This window comes from Neomonachus schauinslandi, chromosome 12 (genome assembly GCF_002201575.2).
Source record: "Neomonachus schauinslandi chromosome 12, ASM220157v2, whole genome shotgun sequence".
Taxonomy (NCBI): Eukaryota; Metazoa; Chordata; class Mammalia; order Carnivora; family Phocidae; genus Neomonachus; species Neomonachus schauinslandi.
Genome location: NC_058414.1, coordinates 267,116 through 285,277, shown reverse-complemented (window position 1 = coordinate 285,277; position 18,162 = coordinate 267,116). Strand labels below are relative to the sequence as shown.

At 63.5% G+C, this 18,162-nt stretch overlaps 1 protein-coding gene across 1 annotated transcript in view; it reads left to right on the top strand.

The window, feature by feature from the left end:
* Positions 1-18,162, top strand: part of CAMK2B (calcium/calmodulin dependent protein kinase II beta) — a 71,857-nt gene that overhangs the window by 27,021 nt on the left and 26,674 nt on the right. The window contains exons 3-5 of the mRNA XM_021703733.1: positions 3,821-3,880; positions 10,142-10,196; positions 13,370-13,435. Of these exons, the coding sequence (XP_021559408.1) occupies positions 3,821-3,880; positions 10,142-10,196; positions 13,370-13,435 (181 nt within the window). The remainder of the gene's footprint in view (positions 1-3,820; positions 3,881-10,141; positions 10,197-13,369; positions 13,436-18,162) is intronic.

Sequence of the window (18,162 nt, the reverse complement as noted above, 5' to 3'; positions counted from 1 at the left end):
AGACCCTGCCTGGGGGGGCCCTGCCTGGGGGAGACCCTGCCTGGGGGGGCCCTGCCTGGGGGAGACCCTGCCTGGGGGGGCCCTGCCTGGGGGAGACCCTGCCTGGGGGGGCCCTGCCTGGGGGAGACCCTGCCTGGGGGGGCCCTGCCTGGGGGAGACCCTGCCTGGGGGGGCCCTGCCTGGGGGAGACCCTGCCTGGGGGGGCCCTGCCTGGGGGAGACCCTGCCTGGGGGAGGCCCTGCCTGGGGGGCCCTGCCTGGGGGAGACCGTGTCTGGGGGGCCCTGCCTGGGGCACTTGCTGTGTGGAGCTGGCTTCGGTCTCCCGCTGCCATTTCTCGGGGCATTATTGGAGTGAGGTGGGTGAGGCCTGCTGTGTATGTGGAACAGACGGCACCCACATGTGGCCACGCGTGGCAGGTGCCTGTCCTTTCTTGCCCCTTGGGGCCCCTGCCCATCCCCCTCCTGGCATGCCAGTGACAGCCCCGAGCAGCCCCTGCCTCCTCCCACTCACGGGGGGCTCCTGGGATCTGGGAAGTGCTGTCCCTGTGGGGGGTGGCAGGGCTCTGCCGAGTCCCCTGTCCCCAGGGCTCACAGCACAGCTGCACCTGCTCTGTGTGACCCGGGACCTGCGCGCGTCTCCTGGGTCGTGGACACAGTCAGTGCTGACCTTGCTCGGGTCTTCAGGACGGAAGAGGGCAGAGGGGCCTCCCCTCTCTGAGGTGGGGTTCCCAGAAGTTGGGGGAGCAAGTTTGCCCTCACTCCCTGGGCTCCCCACTTCTGTCCCCCCCACCCTGGAAGACGACCTCAGAGCTGCAGTCCCTGCGGCTAGTGCACGTGGGCGGGGACGCAGGCTGGGTCTGACATGGAAGACGGGAAAGGAGACCCTCTCTGGGGGCGGGACACGTGGGGTGTCGGCAGGGCAGGCTCTTGGGGTTCTCGCATCCTTAGCACAGCTGCCGTGTGTGCTCTGTGACAGGTGCCAGGATTCCCTAACAGCACACTAACCTGTGGGAGTGGGGCCGCAAGCGGCAGGTGCGGGGCTGCAGGGCAGCTCCAGGTGCCCCCGACACTCAGGACACCTGGCCACAGCCCTGGGAGGGCCCTTTTGAGCCTCATGGCTGGTCTCAAGGCTGGCCTGGTCCCTTGGGCTGTGCAGCCCCCACGACCCTAGCAGGCGCCTGGTGAACCCTCCTGGGGTAGCCTGCTGCCCGCCCAGCCAGGACGTCGTTACAGCGGACATGGTCAGGAGGGGCGCTGGCTGGGGTCCCTGGGGTGCTGGTGGGCCCTGGGCAGGGCGGGTGGTGTCCCAGCTGCAACCCCCCAGGCCTGTTCAGTGATTGCTGCTGTGGTGTCTGAAGTCCCCACAGCCCCTTCGGGCGGCCAGAGCCCCAGGAGGGAGGCGGGTGCAGGGATGAGCAGGGGCAGCGAGGTTCCGGGGTTCATCAGGATCACTGGCCCATCCCACATCCTGCTGCCCGCCGGGGAACCGGGTGAGCTGGAGGTGTCCTTCCTGATCCAGCTGACAATTTAGGGCCGGGACATGCTTCTTGTGGACCAGACTGGGTTAAATTTGACTCACTTCACTATGACCACGACGGGGTTCGTGATGTTAGTTTGGAAGTTAAATGATGGCTTGGGCACCGTTGCAGGAAGGAATGAAAGCTGTGGGCAGGGTGAGGAAGCTGGCTTCGTGAGAAGGGGGACAGCTTCCCTTTCCCATCCCGGTCAGGGAATATCGGCTTAGACGATTAATTTCCGGGCAGATGTCACCGTGGCAGGTTTTCGGAACATGCCTTCATTAGTCCATGGCTTTTGCTCATTGGAGACTAATCAAACCCTTTTTTAAAAAACAACATCTTGTCTCATTATAAAAGGAACACAAGATTGTTGTCAGAGTTGGGGGAAATACAAAGAATAAAGTAATTTATTGTTTAACAATCCCGTCATTCTGCCTCTGAGGGGGAAGTGTGGTCACGGTCTGGATGCGGTGTGCGCGTGCGGCTCCTTGGGGCTCGTGCGTGGTGAGACTTCGCGTCACAGCCTCTCCCCACCCCGTGCGGCCGGCCTGACAGCGAGGGGGACGGCTCGGAGTGTCAGTGACCTGCTGGGGCCATGGGTGGGTGCCGGCATGTGGCCCGGTGGCCAGGCTCCCCTTCTTGGCGCCACACAAGTGATTTCTCTCCCCCAGTGCGCTTGGCAGTTGATCAGTCTTTGGGATGGGGCTGTGCCCTCGGGGACAGCTCTCGGGAATAACATACAGTCTTTTCTGTATTGCTTACTTCCCAAAAGGGGGTTCCCACGTGCATTTTTCTCCTGATTTTTATGTATGAAAACGACCCCGGCTCCCACCTCCCCACCCCCCTGAGCTCTCCCTGCCTGGGCTTCGCTCCATCCTGGTCCACACGTGGAAGGGCTTCTCGGGTGTCATGCACACGTTGGGGGAGTCAGCTCTGACAGTCCTGGGACGGTTGGCAAATTCAGAATACGGACTGCAGGTTAGGTTCCCGTTCTGTATCGCGTTCGACTTACGGCACTGAGATCGGGCCAGAGAGTGTCCTCGTTCTTAGGACACGTTCACGGGCTGTCGCCTGGTAGGAGCACGTGGAGTGTGGGGCTTCTCTCAGATGCTCAGGAAAAGTAAGTGTGTGTAAGGCGTGATGTTCCCGCTCAGGAAAGGCACGTGCATGTTTACAAGTCTGTCCCAGCCCAGCACTGTCACATGGCCCTGGGAGAGCTGACCACAGATGAGGCAGCAGAAAGACCTTTTGGTGCCTGGGTCTGTTCCCCCCAAGCCCAGGCGGGGACCAGGGCCCGGCAGGTCTGGGGAGGCCTGCGGAGTTTAGCACGTTTGCTGCACACCACAAAGCCTTCCTGATTCACCAGGGATCGGCAGACAGAGAGCACCCACCTGCTGGTACAGTAACGTGCTCCCCAGACCCTGGCTCTGAGGGGCTCAGCACGTGCAGGGGTGGGTGGGGGCTCAGGACCCCTGGCACCCCCTCCCTGGGCGCATCCGACCCTGGGGCAGCTGCCATCCTGACCTTGGGACCCCCCTGCCTCCAAGGTCTGGCCACACATGTGTGCCCAGCGACCTGCGTGTATTGATCTCTGTGAAAGAAAGCACATTTTGGGTCTTCCTTTGTAAGTGGCTTGTTGACTCAGCCTGTGTAGGGAGTTGGGGTGGTGTGCCCGCACTGCCGATGGGCGATTCTGTTGTGCAGCTGTAATCATGTTAGTTCTGCATTCTCTAGTCAATGGAAAGGTGGGTTTTTTTCAGTATTTTGCTCTTAAAGCCTCCATCAAATTTTAAAATCCTCCTGGTACCCTGATTGTGTGGAATAGAACATTTCTGATAAATGGCTCAGTCCTTAGAGGCCCAGCCTCTGGAACGGAAGCGCTGGCCTCGAGGGGCAGGGAGGAGGGCCAGGAGGGCCCCCAGGACCTCCTCCAGCCCCACGGCCACCGACGAACACGCTCGGCTTCAGCAGGATGCTCCTACGAGTCTGGAATTAGGACACATAAGTGAAGGATAAATTGGGGCTGTCAGCTCTGCCGTGAAATGTACAGCACTTTGTCCTCCCGAACCCCTGGGGCTCCCCTCCTCTGCCTCCGTGGGCCTCTCACCACAACACCAGGCAGCCTGTTCCCGCCCCGGCCCTGCCGGCCAGGGGACCCGGGCGGTCGGCGGGCACGCACGGAGGGAGGCGGTGGGCACCTCCTGGGCCGTGAGTGTGTCTGGCACCCACTGGTCTTGGTGCTGGGCCCAGGGGGTCATGGCTGCTGGGGCACGAGGTCACACCGTGTTGCTCTCTGTCCGCAGATCACCAGAAGCTGGAGAGAGAGGCTCGGATCTGCCGTCTTCTGAAGCATTCCAACATCGGTGAGCAGCCCTCCCAGGGGTGGGCGCGGGGGCCCCGTCTCTCTGCCCCATGGCCAGAGGCTTTCTCTGCCGAAGATCACGCTTGCAGAGGGACACCCAGAGGCCTCGTTTTCCTTCTCCGTACAAGTGTCCCCACCCTCAGGCACTTGGCAACGGCTCTCCCTCCTGACCGGCGGGGACCCTGGGGGCTCCGGGCAGCCCCCTGTGGCAGCTCCGCCTGGATGGGTCCCCGCCCATTGCTCTAACTCCCAGCTGTGATCCTGGCAGAAACATTCTGTGGCTTCAGAAAACCACAAGACAGCTCAATTAAAACGAAAAACGGTTGGAAACGGAAAACATCAAAGGCCACGCCAAGCGCCGTCCTGGCCTGATGTCTGAGGTCTGGTTCTGGAGAACCACTGCTGTCCCCTGCTGGTCCTCGCCGCTGCGGCCTGGGACGGTGGTCCCGGCAGGGGCTGCGGAGGCCCAGGAGCCTGGGGCCTCGGCCTCGAGGACGGTCGCCCTTTTTCTGAAAGCCCAGATCCTCCCCCTTGTGCACCCACAGGACCCTGGGAGTCAGCTGGGCCTCCCAGGCTGCTGGACCTCCACTCAGCCACGTGCCTGCCCCTCACCCCAGCGGCTCTGGGGTGTTCCCTGCCTGCTACCCTGGGGCGCAGGTGTGTGTACTCCTGCCTGCCCTGCTCCACCACCGGCCCTGTAGGGACTTCTGAGGAGCCCCCTGCGGGAAGCAGCTGGGAGGCACTGACGGGCCGTTGGGTTTGCTGCCTCGGGGGGTGCCCAGGGAGCTTGTCAGGGTGGAGTCTGGGCCCCTCCTTCCACGGTTCCCACTCAGTTGTGCCAGGACAGGGCGCAGGACTCTGTTTAATAGGAATGGCAGGCCGGGTGGCTAGCCACTTCTGGAGCCCCTGGCCTGGGGGGTGCATGCCACTCCCAGCTCCCAGGCCAGGGCCTCAGCCTCGGGGAGCCCCAGGAGACTGCAGGAAGCCTCAGCCAGCCCTGGGAGCTCTGCCTGGAGGCCCGTGGCCCTGCAGGACCCGTGGGAGGGGCGGTGAAGGCAAACCCCCCACTTCCTGGGCAGCCCCCCCGCCGTGCCCACAGGCGGCTTCAGCCCTGGGCACGGGCCTTTACTTCCAGCTTTTTAAGCCGCGTGTGTTGCACCCACTGGCATGCAGGGTCCTGACTCAGAGGCCTGGCATGGGCCTAGGAATTGGAGCTTCACCAGTGTGCTTGGTGATTCTGATGCCGGCATCCACAGGGACCCCAGCCACTCTTCACTGGCGGGGTGGGGGGCGGGGTGTGTGGGCACATGGTGGGCTTCAGTCCGACCTTCCACTGCCCCGGACACCAGTCACCTGCTCACCCTCACCACCACCCCACCAAGTCTGCCCGCCTCCCTGCCTTTGCCGGCCCCCTTCCCTGCATCATCTGAGCACCAGCCAAGAGTGGGTCAGGAATTCCCTTTTAATAGGGGAGGACCCAGGTGTTCTCTGGGTTGGTGTTTTGTGACAGTTTTTCAAAAGACATCTCCTTTCCCTGCCTGGATGCCCAGTGTTGTTCCTGGTCAGTTATGATCAGTCCCTGAAGTCCTCATAGCAGCTTCATTCCAGAACACGGGGAGGCAGAGCTGAGACTGGGGTGCAGAGGGAACATTCCAGAACATGGGGAGGCAGAGCTGAGACTGGGGTGCAGAGGGAACATTCCAGAACATGGGGAGGTAGAACTGAGACTGCAGGGTGCAGAGGGAACATTCCAGAACACGGGGAGGCAGAGCTGAGACTGGGATGCGGAGGGAACATTCCAGAACACGGGAAGGCAGAGCTGAGACTGGGTTGCAGAAGGAACATTCCAGGACAAGGAGGAGGCAGGCTGACACAGGGGGATGCAGAGGGAACATTCCAGAACATGGGGGAGACAGAGCTCAGACTACGGGGTGTAGAGGGAACATTCCAGAACAAGGAGGAAGCAGAGCTTACACGGAGTGGTACAGAGGGAACATTCCAGAACATGGGGGAGGCAGAGCTCAGCCTGGGGGGTGCAGAGGGAACATTCCAGAACACGGGGGAGGCAGGGCTGAGACTGGGGCATTTAAAGGGAACATTCCAGAACATGGGGAGCCAGAGCTGAGACTGGGGTGCAGAGGGAACATTCCAGAACATGGGGGAGGCAGGGCTGAAACTGGGGCATTTAGAGGGAACATTCCAGAACAAGGAGGAGGCAGGACTGAGACTGGGGTGCAGAGGGAACATTCCAGAACATGGGGAGGCAGGGCTAGACTCGGGTGCAGAGGGAACATTCTCTGTAGACTCAGGAGGGGCTCTCTGGGGAGTAGTGGGAGAGACGTCAAGGGGGAGGTAAAGGGTCCCCTTGCTCCCAGGCCTGGGTCTGCCCAGCCCCACTGTGGACAGAAGTGCCCCTGGTGCCCCGGGAGAGGCAGTGGGACCTCGTTCAGCCAGGTGCACAGACCCCCAGGGTCTGTGCTTCGAGCGGGGCCGCACAGGCCACACACTTCTGGGGCTCTTAACCCGCGTGAGTCACCCGCGCTGCCTGACCCGCAGCAAATCTCAACCCGTGCGCACTGATTTTTCTGTGGACTCAAGAGCCGTGGGGCTGGGTGGTCAGGGCTGCTACAAAACCTGCGGGATCCGTGCAAAATGAAAATGCAGGACTCAAGACAGCAGAACAGGCCTCCCGGGCCCGGGCCCGGGCAGCTCCACCAGGGCTCCCGTGCGGTGTGGACACTGGCCCGAGCTGCATCTTCTGAATGTTTGCCTGCATCTTTAGCGTTTGCTTCTAGGGCTTGCTCACGTGGCCATCGGTGGGAGGCTGGAGTCCCTCCCTACTGGGCGTCTCGTCGGGGCCACTTGAGCATCTTCACGTGGCAGTGGGTCCCCAGAGTGCATAATGACAGGGACTCAGAGGGAGACGGACAGAGAGATAGGGAGGGAGAACGAGGGGCACGAAGCTGCTTTTTCCTCCCAAAATTTGGTAAAATGCACATAGTATTTATAATTTTAACCGTTTTTAAGGTACGTAGTTCAGCGTCATCATGTATATTCACAACACGTGTGATCATTGCCGTTATCTGTACCCACACTTTCCGTCATCCTGGGTGGGAAGTCTGCACCCGGGAAATGCTACCTCCCGTCGGGCCCCCCAGGCCCGGGAACCACCACGCACTGTGTCCGTGGATTGGTCCCCGCTGGGAACCGCATGGCCGCGGGATCACACATTGGTCCCTTTGTGACTCTCGTTTCGCTTGGCATAACGTCCTCACCATCCGTGTTGAAGCAAGTTGCCGGATTTCCTTGCTTTTCAAGGCTACGTAATATTTCGCCCTGTGGCCGGACCAGTTTGCTTCTCCGTTCACCCGACAGTGGACCCTTGGCTTCTTGCCGCCTGTCGGCCGCTGCAGACTGCTGCTGTGGACACGGGTGTGCGAGTATTTGTGTGGATCCGGTTTTCACATCTCTGGCCACACACCCAGCGGTGGCATGGCTGGCCCACGGGCCAGTCTGTGTTTCACTTTTGCAGGAACCGCCATGCTTCCTAGGCCTAGTCTAGGAGGGGCCGCGCCATCACCCTGCCGATTCTCTTCTTGAAGGCCGGCCACACGCGAGGCTGAGGGACCTAAGCTCTCCTCTTGAAGAGGAGCATCAGAGCATGGGGTGTGTTCTGCCCTCCGCGATGAGCATGTGGGGCCTCTGCTGAGCTGTCACACTGGGAGTGAGGTGCACAGAGCTGGCTTCCCATCACCAGCTGCCCAGGCAGAGCCCTCCCCAGCTGGTACAGTTTCTCTTCAGAGACAAGGAGGTCCCTGGGCAGGGCAGAGGGGGCAGCCGTGTGGCCTGGCTTCAGCGATGCCTTCTGCGGGGAGTAGGCCTGGGTGTCTGGGATAGGCCTCACCCAGTGTCCCCCAGCCTCCCCCCAGCCTCCCTCCAGCCTCCCCCAGCCTCCCCCCAGCCTCCCTCAGCCTCCCCCCAGCCTCCCTCCAGCCTCCCTCCAGCCTCCCCCAGCCTCCCCACAACCTGCACTCAGCCTCCCCTCTGCATACTGACCCTCTACTCAGGGCCTGGCTCAGGGAGGGCAAATCCCCACCTTCTGGTTTCTGGGGCTGGAACTGACCTCCTCTGCCGGGTGGTTCACCCCTGAGGTTGGCAGTTGGGCACGGTGGAGGACATGCGCTGGACGGCAGGGGACTTCCTGCCTGGACAGTGGAGGCCAGTGCGAGTCCGGGAGAGGAGAAAGGTCTCCGGATGTTATGCATCCGGGCTGGGCCTTGCCACCACAGCCAGCACGGGGGTCCAGGAAGGGGATCCAGAGGCTGTCTGGGAGGGTGGACGGGCCCCCCTGAGAGCCCCTGGCCTGGGACTCAGGTCCAGCCCCTGGAAGAGCCGTGGCCCCGGCGAGGGGAGCATCCTGGGTGCACGCCTGTGTCCTCTCTGTGGTGGCCTCGCGGGGTTCCAGGCTGGGCTCTCGGGTGCCGGCGGGGCAGGCTGTCGTCGCTACGTATCCTGCTCAGTGTTACGTACTTCCTGCTTTATTTAAGTCGATTCTGTGACAAGTCGCTTTCTCCCTGGGCTCTGTTAGAAATCACGGTCTCGTATGCTAGATAGGTTTCCTTCTAAACCATTAAAATAACGTGCATCTATTTTTTAAATGCTAAAAATGTTGGGGGAAAAAAGTGTCCACATGCACGTAGCCTCCACTCCCCCCTAGACCCCCTGTGTCTCCCGGGCGAGGAGGTAGACCTGCCAGCAGGACCTAGGAGCCCGGCCCCTTCCCACCAGCACTGGGGGGCAGGGGCCCCCTGCAGCACCCCAGCTTCATGAACCCCTGGGACTCCCCAGGGAAGGAGAGTAAGGCCCCCAGGAATGTCCCTCAGGGGCCCTCAGGCCTTCCTTGCTTGGAGCTCCAGGGGAGGCGGCTGGGGCAGAGGAGCCCGCACCTGGAGGGGGTGAGCTTTTCTTCACCGCGCTGATTTCACGGAGGGTCCCGGAAGGAGGTTGCAGTGAGCAGGGGTCTGCTGGGTGTTGGGGAGAGGCAGGTCAGCATCAGCTCTGCGCGCCCGGAGGCCTCCGGGATGTCCCCGGGAGAGGTCACTGAGCCCAGCAGCTGGTGGAGGCCCGGGGCCCGGGAAGACCTCGCTTCGTGAGCATGTGGCCACGGGGCTGCTGAGGGCGGAGGGGAGAAGGCTGGATGCCGGGCCCTTGAGCAGAGGCACAGAGCAAGAAACGGGAGGGCAGCAGGCTAGAGGAGCCGGCCCCTGGAGTCGGCGACCGGATGCCCCAACTGCTCGGTCAGGAGCCCGGCCTCGGTGCCAGGCTTTGGGCCGTGTCCGCGACCACTGCGGCCGGACTGGGCTTCGTGGCGTGAAGACGCTGCTGGCCCGGCCCCTGGGAGGGTTACAGCGGGAGGAAGAAGGAGGCCTGCTGGCGGGTCGAAACTAAGGGCGCGAGGCCGGGGCCTCCCTACCTCCTTGCGGGGAGAGGCCCAAGGAGCCGCAGGCCCTGGGGGTTCCGAGCCCTGCTCCACTCGCTGCCTGGCCCTCGGGGAGCCGTGCGCCTCTCCGCCGTGTGCGTGGCCTCTCGGGCGGCAGGAGCGCTCCGAGCAGCGCCTGCAGGAGGCAGAACCTGGCACGGGAGGGGCGGCATCCAGGACGCACTGTTCCTAGAAATATTTGCTGTTTAGCGCCGGGGGCGTCTCCAGCTCCATGGAGCGGCGGCGACGTTTTGTGCTGAGAGCACTTCCTTGGCTGTCCACTCGCTCGCTCGTCACAGGCTAGCCAGCGCCCTCCAGGCTCAGGGACACAGGCTGGGGGAGCACCTGGAACCCAAACCCAGGGCCTGAGCTTCTGGAAGTGGTCCCTCACTGGGCTCCCTTCGCTTGCCCCGAGAAGCGGGCAACCGGGCCCCACGGCTCGTGTCACGGTCCTGTGAGCGGCTCCTTTCCAGGGCCTGGTCCAGCGAGCCTCCACCCTGTGGCCCCACCTCGCCTGCGACCCCCTGCGCCCTGGCCGCGGGCTGAGAGGGGCCTGGGTCTCCCTCGGGCAGACGAAAGGGGACAGCGGACACCTAGGGCCCCGTGGATGTCCGCCTGGGACTCATGGCTCTCCCCTTGGGCTCTGCCCTGCAGCACCCCCGCCGTGGGGAGCCCGAGGCCCTTGTTGGGATGGGTGGGCCCCCTCCATGAGGGAGGGGGGCTGCGCAGCGAGGGCGGGTCCCGGGCTGGGCCAGCCGCTCACGGCCTCTTCTGTCCCCACAGTGCGGCTGCATGACAGCATCTCTGAGGAAGGGTTCCACTACCTGGTCTTTGATCTGTAAGTGCTTGAGCTGGGGACGCTCCCCTGCATGACTGGGGGGCAGACGGGGGGGGCTGGGGGGGCGGGGGAAAGGGGAGGACCCGAGGAGCCTTCCTCTGCCGGCCTTCCCCTGGGGTCCTCATCACAGCCGACTGGCATGAGCGTGTGTGTCCACATGAGCACGTGTGGTTTCGGGGGTGCATACGTGTATGTGTGTCTGTGCGTCCACGCGTGTGTGCGTGTGTGGGCCTTGGGGCCTCTTACTTCCTGCTGGATCGAGGAGCAGTGAGCTCATCCCTGTCTTTCCCTGCCAGCTCCCACTACACAGCTATATTTAGCTGTCCGTGAGTCACCGCGGCTGGGGGACCGGGAGAGGGTGGGCAGGGGCCGCAGGCTTTGGGCGGCCCCTAGTGGCCTCTGGATGGCCTCAGGGCCAGGGCGCTGTCACCCATGTGACGGGACACCTGCCTGGGCAGCTTCTCCTCCCCCCGAGGACAGATGCCGCCACGGCCATGGGACACGGAGCCTGAGGAGCCCTCAGTGCCCTCCAGGTCCCCAGGTCGAGAGAGGCTGGGACTGTCCCTGAAGGGGCTCGGTCCCCTCTCAATGCCCCAGTGTCCCACCAGACCACGCTCTGAGTCGCCTGCCAGGCGGCCAGGCTGGCCTGGGACACAGCTGCCACCCCCAGGCTGAGGCTGTGCCTTAAACGTCCATCCCATGGTCCCTGTGGAGGAGGGCAGGCTTGCCCCCGGGTGCCCCCAGAGCCACCCAGCGTTGCAGGGAGTGTAGGGGCCACGGGGCTGGAGGACGGCCATGCCCAGGCCCTGGTGGCAGACAGGCCAGTGGGTGTGATTCAGAAGGCAGGAGGGAGAGAATGGGCTGTGGGTGTCCGTGTGTTCGCGTGTGTGCTCATGCATGTGTCTGTGTACGTGTGGGTTCACGTCTCTTGGCCTACACAACAGGCAAGCCTGGGGAGCTCTGGGAGGCCAGCGAGAAGTACTTGGCGGTGTTTCTACGGGGATGGGGACGGGGGAGGGGAAGGGCCCAGGTCCTGCACGCCCTCGCCGAAAGCCACTGGGGCGCACAGGCCTGTGGTGGTCCTGACCCCGCAGAGGCCCCTGCTGCCGGGCACCCAGGATGCCCTTGGGCCTCAGGCAGCTGTTTCTGGGGTGGGCGGGGAGGGAACGGGGGAGAGTGGAGGCAGGCCCTGCCCCCGCCGCAGCCCTCCCGGTCACACTGCACACTGGCTGCGGGTCTGTGGGGCCAGAGCTGGCGAACACTTCTCGCCTAGCTTGGCATCACCTTCAGGAGGCCCCAAGTCTGGGGGAAATACGGATTCAGGAGTTGAGAGGTTTCCCCACTCCCACCTCTGGGAACGTTCCAAGGCCTTGGGGCAGCCCAGAATCAGCCACGTTGCCCCGCTGAGGACAGGGCAGACAGGCGGAGATGTTGGCCTCCTGGTCCACGTGAGATGCCCCCCCCCCCCCCAGCAACCAGTCCCTGCCCTGTAGCTCTGGACCGCGTGGCCCAGGTGCCCACCAGCATAGACGGAAGCCTCCTGTGGACACGGGGACCCAGAGGGCCTGTCCCCAGCCCTGGGCGAGGACTCCCTCCTTGCACACCCAGGCACACGTACACACCCAGGTGCACACCTAGGCACGTGCATGTGCACACACTCTCATCGTGCCTGCATTAGGCAGTGGGCTCTGAGCCTCAGGCTCTTTTGGTGGCAGGTTGGGACCCTAAAAGCACCTTGCTCCCAGAGTCGTTGGCGTGTCCAACGAGATCATGAGGCAGGCGTGTAGCTGGGGTGGGGGCATGCTAACACCCAACACACCCTGTTTTTCTTTCCCTCCAACTTTAAGGGAGAGCCCACCCATGCCAGGGACACCCATTCAGCAGGGTCCATGCCCCCGCCACAGGCCAGCCCCGCCCCGACCACAGGGCACAAAAACGAGGCCGACCCAAGCCCCACCTTCAAGAACAGACACACAGATGGAGAGGACACAGCCCCTGGGGCCCGCACAGCTGCAGAGGGAGACACCCCTGCCCGTCTCAGGGGTGGGAAGCCTGGTGGACTCAGAGCCTGCTGAGTTGGGTGGGGGGGCTTGGGCAAGCCTCGGGAGGCCTCCTCCCTGCTCCCCCTGCATCTGTGCCTCACCCCTGTTGTCTTCACTTTTCTGTCCACCCATATTTTCCAGCCCAAGGGATCCCAGGTAGCCTGGAGTCTTTCTGGTCTTCCAGAGGCCCTTCAGACAGTGGCTCCTGTCTGGGTGTCCATCCTGATCATGGGGCCTTCAGGCCCTTACTGAGCAGGGACATATGGCAAGTGGGTGTGTGGACAGAAATCCCACCCTCCTCTGAGATGGGGCTTTGAACACCTCACGGTCTCACCTACCAGGGAGGCCAGATCCAGGCACTGTCTCTCTGGCCCCTGGCTCTGGACAGGGACACATCTCTGGTTCCGGGGGACCTGAGGAGGGATTCACATCTCTTCAGGCCTGGGTACGCTGCAGAGGCCTGGGTCAAACTCCTGTGCTGCCCACTCTAGGCACACCACTCAGTTGAGACTCCATTTTCTGAGCATGATAGTGCCAACGTCATGCAGTGGGTGTGAGAATGAAAACGTGAAATGATACCATGTGTGAGGATTTGGTCAGTTGTTAGTCCTAGGAGACAATGAAAATAGGGTGGAGGTTATGGAGGAGGAGGAGGTGATGGTGGAGGAGGTGGAGGAGGAGGTGATGGAGGAGGAGGTGGAGGAAGTGATGGAGGAGGAGGTGGAGAAGGTGATGGAGGAGGAGGAGGTGGAGGTGATGGAGGAGGAGGTGATGGAGGGGGAGGAGGAGGTGATGGAGGAGGTGGAGGAGGAGGTGATGGTGGAGGAGGTGGAGGAGGAGGAGGTGATGGAGGAGAGGGTGATGGAGGAGGAGGAGGTGGTGGAGGAGAAGGACGTGATGGAGGAGGAGGAGGTAGAGGAGGAGAAGGAGGTGATAGAGGAGGAGGTGGAGGAGGAGGTGATGGAGGAGGAGAAGGAGGTGATGGAGGAGGAGGTGGAGGAGGAGGTGATGGAGGAGGTGGAGTAGGAGGAGGAGGTGATGGAGGAGGTGATGTTGTCCGCGGTGAGCACAGTGGTGGACGTGACGAGGCTGTGGGGTCTCCAGAGTCTGTGACCTGTGCTTCTCCTGCAGGGTCACGGGCGGGGAGCTGTTTGAGGACATTGTGGCCAGAGAGTACTACAGCGAGGCGGACGCCAGGTGGGTGTGCAGCCCTCACCCCTTCCGGGCCTCTTCTCCCCCCAGCCCTGCCTTGCCTGGTCCCCGTCCTGCCCCCGTGGCCCACGTGTGCTCCTGCGGGTGTCTCGGCTCACCCGGCCTGGGCCGACGGTCAGCCGAGCCCTGCTGGGAGCCCGAGCAGGTCCCAGAGCAGTGTCCTGCCCCAGATTGCAGGCGAGGCTGGAGTCGGGGCGCGCCCGGGCCAGCTCTGCTCCCCTGGGGTGGGGACTGGCCCACAGAGGGGCTTTTCCCCTGGCGTGGTGGAAGGGGGAGTCATGGTGCCCCCCTCCCTGGGACGTCTGTCCATGGCCCACAGCATGCCCCCACGGGGCCTTCTCAAGGAGATGGGCAGTTTCCAAATGCTTTTCCGAACACAGGGCAGGGATCCCTTTCCATGCCATCCTCCCAGGGCCGGAGGCAGGAAGGGAAGGCAAGGGGGTGGGGGCACTGTGCCTCCGGGACCGCGTCTGCGGGCTCTCGTTCGTGGGGCCCCGTGTGCAGGGATGCGGGGACTCGGGCCCCCTCCGGTGAGGCTTCCGCGTGGGCCCCTGGGCAGCCCTTCCTCCTGGGGTCAGCCGTCACAGGGGATGAGGGGCCCAGGGGCACTGCTGGGGACGCAGGGCCCCCGGTCCTGGAAGGGGAGGCCGTCCGCGGCCTGCTGTGGCCCATGCTGGAGTGGCTCCTGACCATGCATCTCCGCGGGAGGACAGCTGAGGCCGGCCGCTCCCTGCCTGCTGGGGCCGGGAACCCCTCCCGTGACAAAGATAGAGGCCACCCTGGCCATCCAGCTCTAGGTGCTGGCGGTCACTATGGATGCTTTTAATTTTTTGTTACTTGTTTATTTCTAAGAATTTCATTAATGAACATGTATTCTTTCTGTAATCAAGAAAGTGGATATTAGTATTTTACTTTAATTTTTTAAAGAGATTTTTATTGGCGAGAGCACGAGCAGGGGGATCGGCAGAGGCAGAGGGAGAAGCAGGCTCCCTGCCAAACAGGGACCCCGATGCGGGGCTCGATCCCAGGACCCCGGGACCATGTCCTGACCTGAAGGCAGACTCTTAACTGACTGAGCCCCCCAGGCGCCCCTTGAATATTTTTTTTAAAAGTAGCTTTTCGTGGCTTGCTTCTGCACCCACGGGCGAACTCACCTGCTAGTAACGGCCCGAGCGAGTCCCGCAGCAGAGTCAGGGCTTCCTGGGTCCTCCAGGGTCAGGGCCGGGGCTGGGGGTGTCAGGGACAGGGCTCAGGGGCACGGGCTGCTTTCCTGAGGCTCTTTGAAGAAGGACCTTCGTTATGCCCGCTCGCCTGGGAGTGGCCGGTCCCCTTCAGGACCAGGAAGATCCGGTTCTTAGTTCCTCCTTTAAGAAAAGTAGAGTAGAGCAGAGCTATGTCCCCTGGCTCTGTGGTGCTGGAGTGGGGACGTTTGGAGAGTGGGTGCCTGCCTGCTGGGCCTGGGCTGTCCTGACCTCTGCCAGGGCTAGAGGAGCTCAGGGGCCAGCAGGTGCAGTGTCCCGGCCAGCAGGTGGGCAGGGTCCCGGCCAGCAGGTGCAGGCCTGGCCAGCAGGTGGCCAGGGTCCCGCTCAGCAGGGGCAGTGTCCCGGCCAGCCAGTGGGCAGGGTCCCGGCCAGCAGGGGCAGGCCCGGCCAGCCAGTGGGCAGGGTCCCGCTCAGCAGGGGCAGTGTCCCGGCCAGCAGGTGGGCAGGGTCCCGGCCAGCAGGTGGGCAGGGTCCCGGCCAGCAGGTGAAGGCCCAGCCAGCAGGTGGGCAGGGTCCCGGTCAGCAGGTGCAGTGTCCCGGCCAGCAGGTGGGCAGGGTCCCGGTCAGCAGGGGCAGTGTCCCGGCCAGCAGGTGGGCAGGGTCCCGGCCAGCAGGTGAAGGCCCAGCCAGCAGGTGGGCAGGGTCCCGGTCAGCAGGTGCAGTGTCCCGGCCAGCAGGTGGGCAGGGTCCCGGTCAGCAGGGGCAGGGTCCCGGCCAGGTGGGCAGGGTCCCGGCTTGCTGTCCCCAGGTCTGGTGCTGGGGCCCACCAACACCAGGGCAGTACCAGCATGAGGAGGACTGTCTGGGTAGCTGGCCTTCACAGCCGTCTGTTTCCCCGCCTGGAACTCCTTGCCCCGGGGCTTAGTCCTTGGCACCCCCCACTGCCTGGGGCCTGGCCCCTTGCCTGTGTTCCGTAGCAGGTGATTGGCTGAGGGGTGCTATGGCCCGTGACAGCAGCCCCCTCTTGGCTGGGAGCCCCTGGACCCCCCAGCCTGCCCACAGTGCCTCCCTCCTGTGCCCGCCCACGCCCCCAACCGTGCACACACCCCGCGCTCCCCAACACCTGTGGCCTCCGAGCTCCTCCCTCACCCACCTGCCCCGCCTGCCTGCCTCTCGGCCTCATCTCCAACACCCCCTCCAGCCCCAGCCCCACCGCTGGACGCCCGTGGATCCCTCCTGCCGTGCTTCTGTTGGGGACCCGGTCGTGGAGGGCTCCCCTGGTGTTTGGGCCCCTTGGAACTGGCCCAGAGGAGACAGGGCTGGGGTCCCCCCCACAAATGCCCAGTTTTCTCTCACAAAGCCCGCCTTGTTCAGAGCCCAGCTCTGAGGAGGGGACGAGGGGACACTCTCAGGGAGGCAGCCTGCAGCTGCCTCTTCTCCCAGGGGCTCTGGCCCCTGGGTTGCATTGGATGTTTGTGCTGGTGCTTTGTTTTCGGCCAGGCGGGCCTGCCAGGGTCTGCTGTGGACATGGGCACGGTGGTCACCCGGGGGCATCATCAGGAACCGTGGCAGATGTGGCTGGGAGGGCTGCCTGGCTCTGGGGACCCGCCACTGAAAGGGGTCGGGCCGTGCTGAGGCCGGGACCCGGGATGCCTGCCACGTGCTGTGGGCAGGGAGGTCCGGCCCCGTGGCCTGCCAGGGCCGTGCTGCTCATGGCGGAGCATCTCGCGGCTTCCACCGTGGCGAATGTCTGGAGGGGGCGGGAGGAAGGCAGGCCTTGCTTTTCTGAGCTCTTTCCTAATCCCGCTTCGGAAGAACTTGGCGGTTTATGGGGAACCTGGAGGGTCTGTTTCCAAAGCAGGGAAAGCAAAGGTCAAAACATTTAGAACCCAGTTTTTAAAAGCCTAGAAAGTTATGCGGCTCTTGAGAGATGTTTCAAGGGCCCCCTGAGAATCCGACTACCCTGCCGAGAAGGAGGAGGAGGGAGGCGTGCAGCTGAGGTGACCCCAGAGCCCAGAACCGTGAGAATAGCGTCCAGGACCCAGCCAGCGTCTGGAATGCGCTTGGAAATAACTCTGACCACAAAAAGGCCCCACAAGGAAGATGGTACAGTGTGAGCAGAAGACGGAAGGCGGGCAGGACTTCCAGGCCGCGGTCCCAGGTTGGAGTGGTGAGGGGGGCCAGTGGTCCCCAGGAGCCCCCCTGGGCAGGGCTGCCCAGAATGGGCACCTGTGGGGTGCGGAGACAGGCTCCCACCACCACGTGGCTGGGGAGGCTCCCCAACAGCTTCCTCGTGGGGGCCCGGTTTGCTTAGCCAGCTCACTCCTGGCCGTGGGGGGAAGCCAGCGCAAGTCTGTGTCCTGCCAGCCAGTTTCTCCATCGCGGTGGCCGTGAAGCCCCTGGAGCAGGGTCTGCGGGTGGGCGGACAGGGTCTGTCCTCAGAGTAGCAGGGAGACAGCCAAGTCCCGCGATGCTCTTGGAGAGATGCAGACCCTCTGCTGGCTCCAGGGGGGTGGGCTCGCATCTTTGGCGCTGCTTTGGGCCCTGCATTCCCAGGAGGGGACAAGGAGGAGGGCAGGGGTGCAGCCCCCCAACTCCAAGCCGATGTTAGCCGTCTGTCCTGTGGCACATGGACCCCTGGGTCCGACAGACGTTCTCAGAACATCTTCCTGCGGGGTCGGGGGAAGGCACGATCAAGAGGAGGGAGCCCCGTCAATACCGTGGTGGAGGCCACAGTCCAGGCAGAGACACCCACACAGAGGCCGTGGCCACCAGGGGACGGCGGTGCGGAGTCCAGAGGGTGTTGTCAGGGGTCAGAGCCAAGGAAGGGTCTTGAGCGGGAAGGGGAAAGACGGGCTTGACCCAGAGCTGAAGCGGGATATGCACAGGCTCAGCAGGTCTAACCGGAAGCCAGGTCACCCCGGGGCCTGTGGGAGTGGCGCTCAGCTGGGTGCAGGCCAGGGCCAAGCTGCTGCAGCTCAGGAGGGGGCTGGTCTGCCAGGCCCCCCCCCCCCGCCCCGCCGACTCCATGCGGACGCCACAGTGCGCAGGTGGTCCCAGGGACCTGCGACGGAGTGCCGTGTATGAGCGCTGACAGCCCCGGGGCTCCAGGTGGGCAGTGAGGGGTGGGTCTCTGCAGGCTGGGAAAGCCGTCCCCGGCCCTGGACCCTGGCTCAGCGACCTCAGTGGCAAGTGCTGGGGGCTTCGCCTGTCCTCTGCCTGCCCTGACCTTAGAGGAGGGGCCCCGGTGGAGTAGGTCCCCCCGACGAGCTTGCCGTGGGGGTCAGCATGACTGCAGTATGAGCCCCTGACTACAGTAACGGGGGCTGGCGCCACCGGGGCAGGGATGAGGATCACAGGGGATGTTCCAGACAGATGAGGGCTTTGTGGGAGTCACAAGAACAAGGAAGGTTTTTGTTTTTTTTTTTTTTAAAGATTTTATTTATTTATTTGACAGAGAGATAGAGAACACAAGTAGGCAGAGGGAGAGGGAGAAGCAGGCTCCCCGCA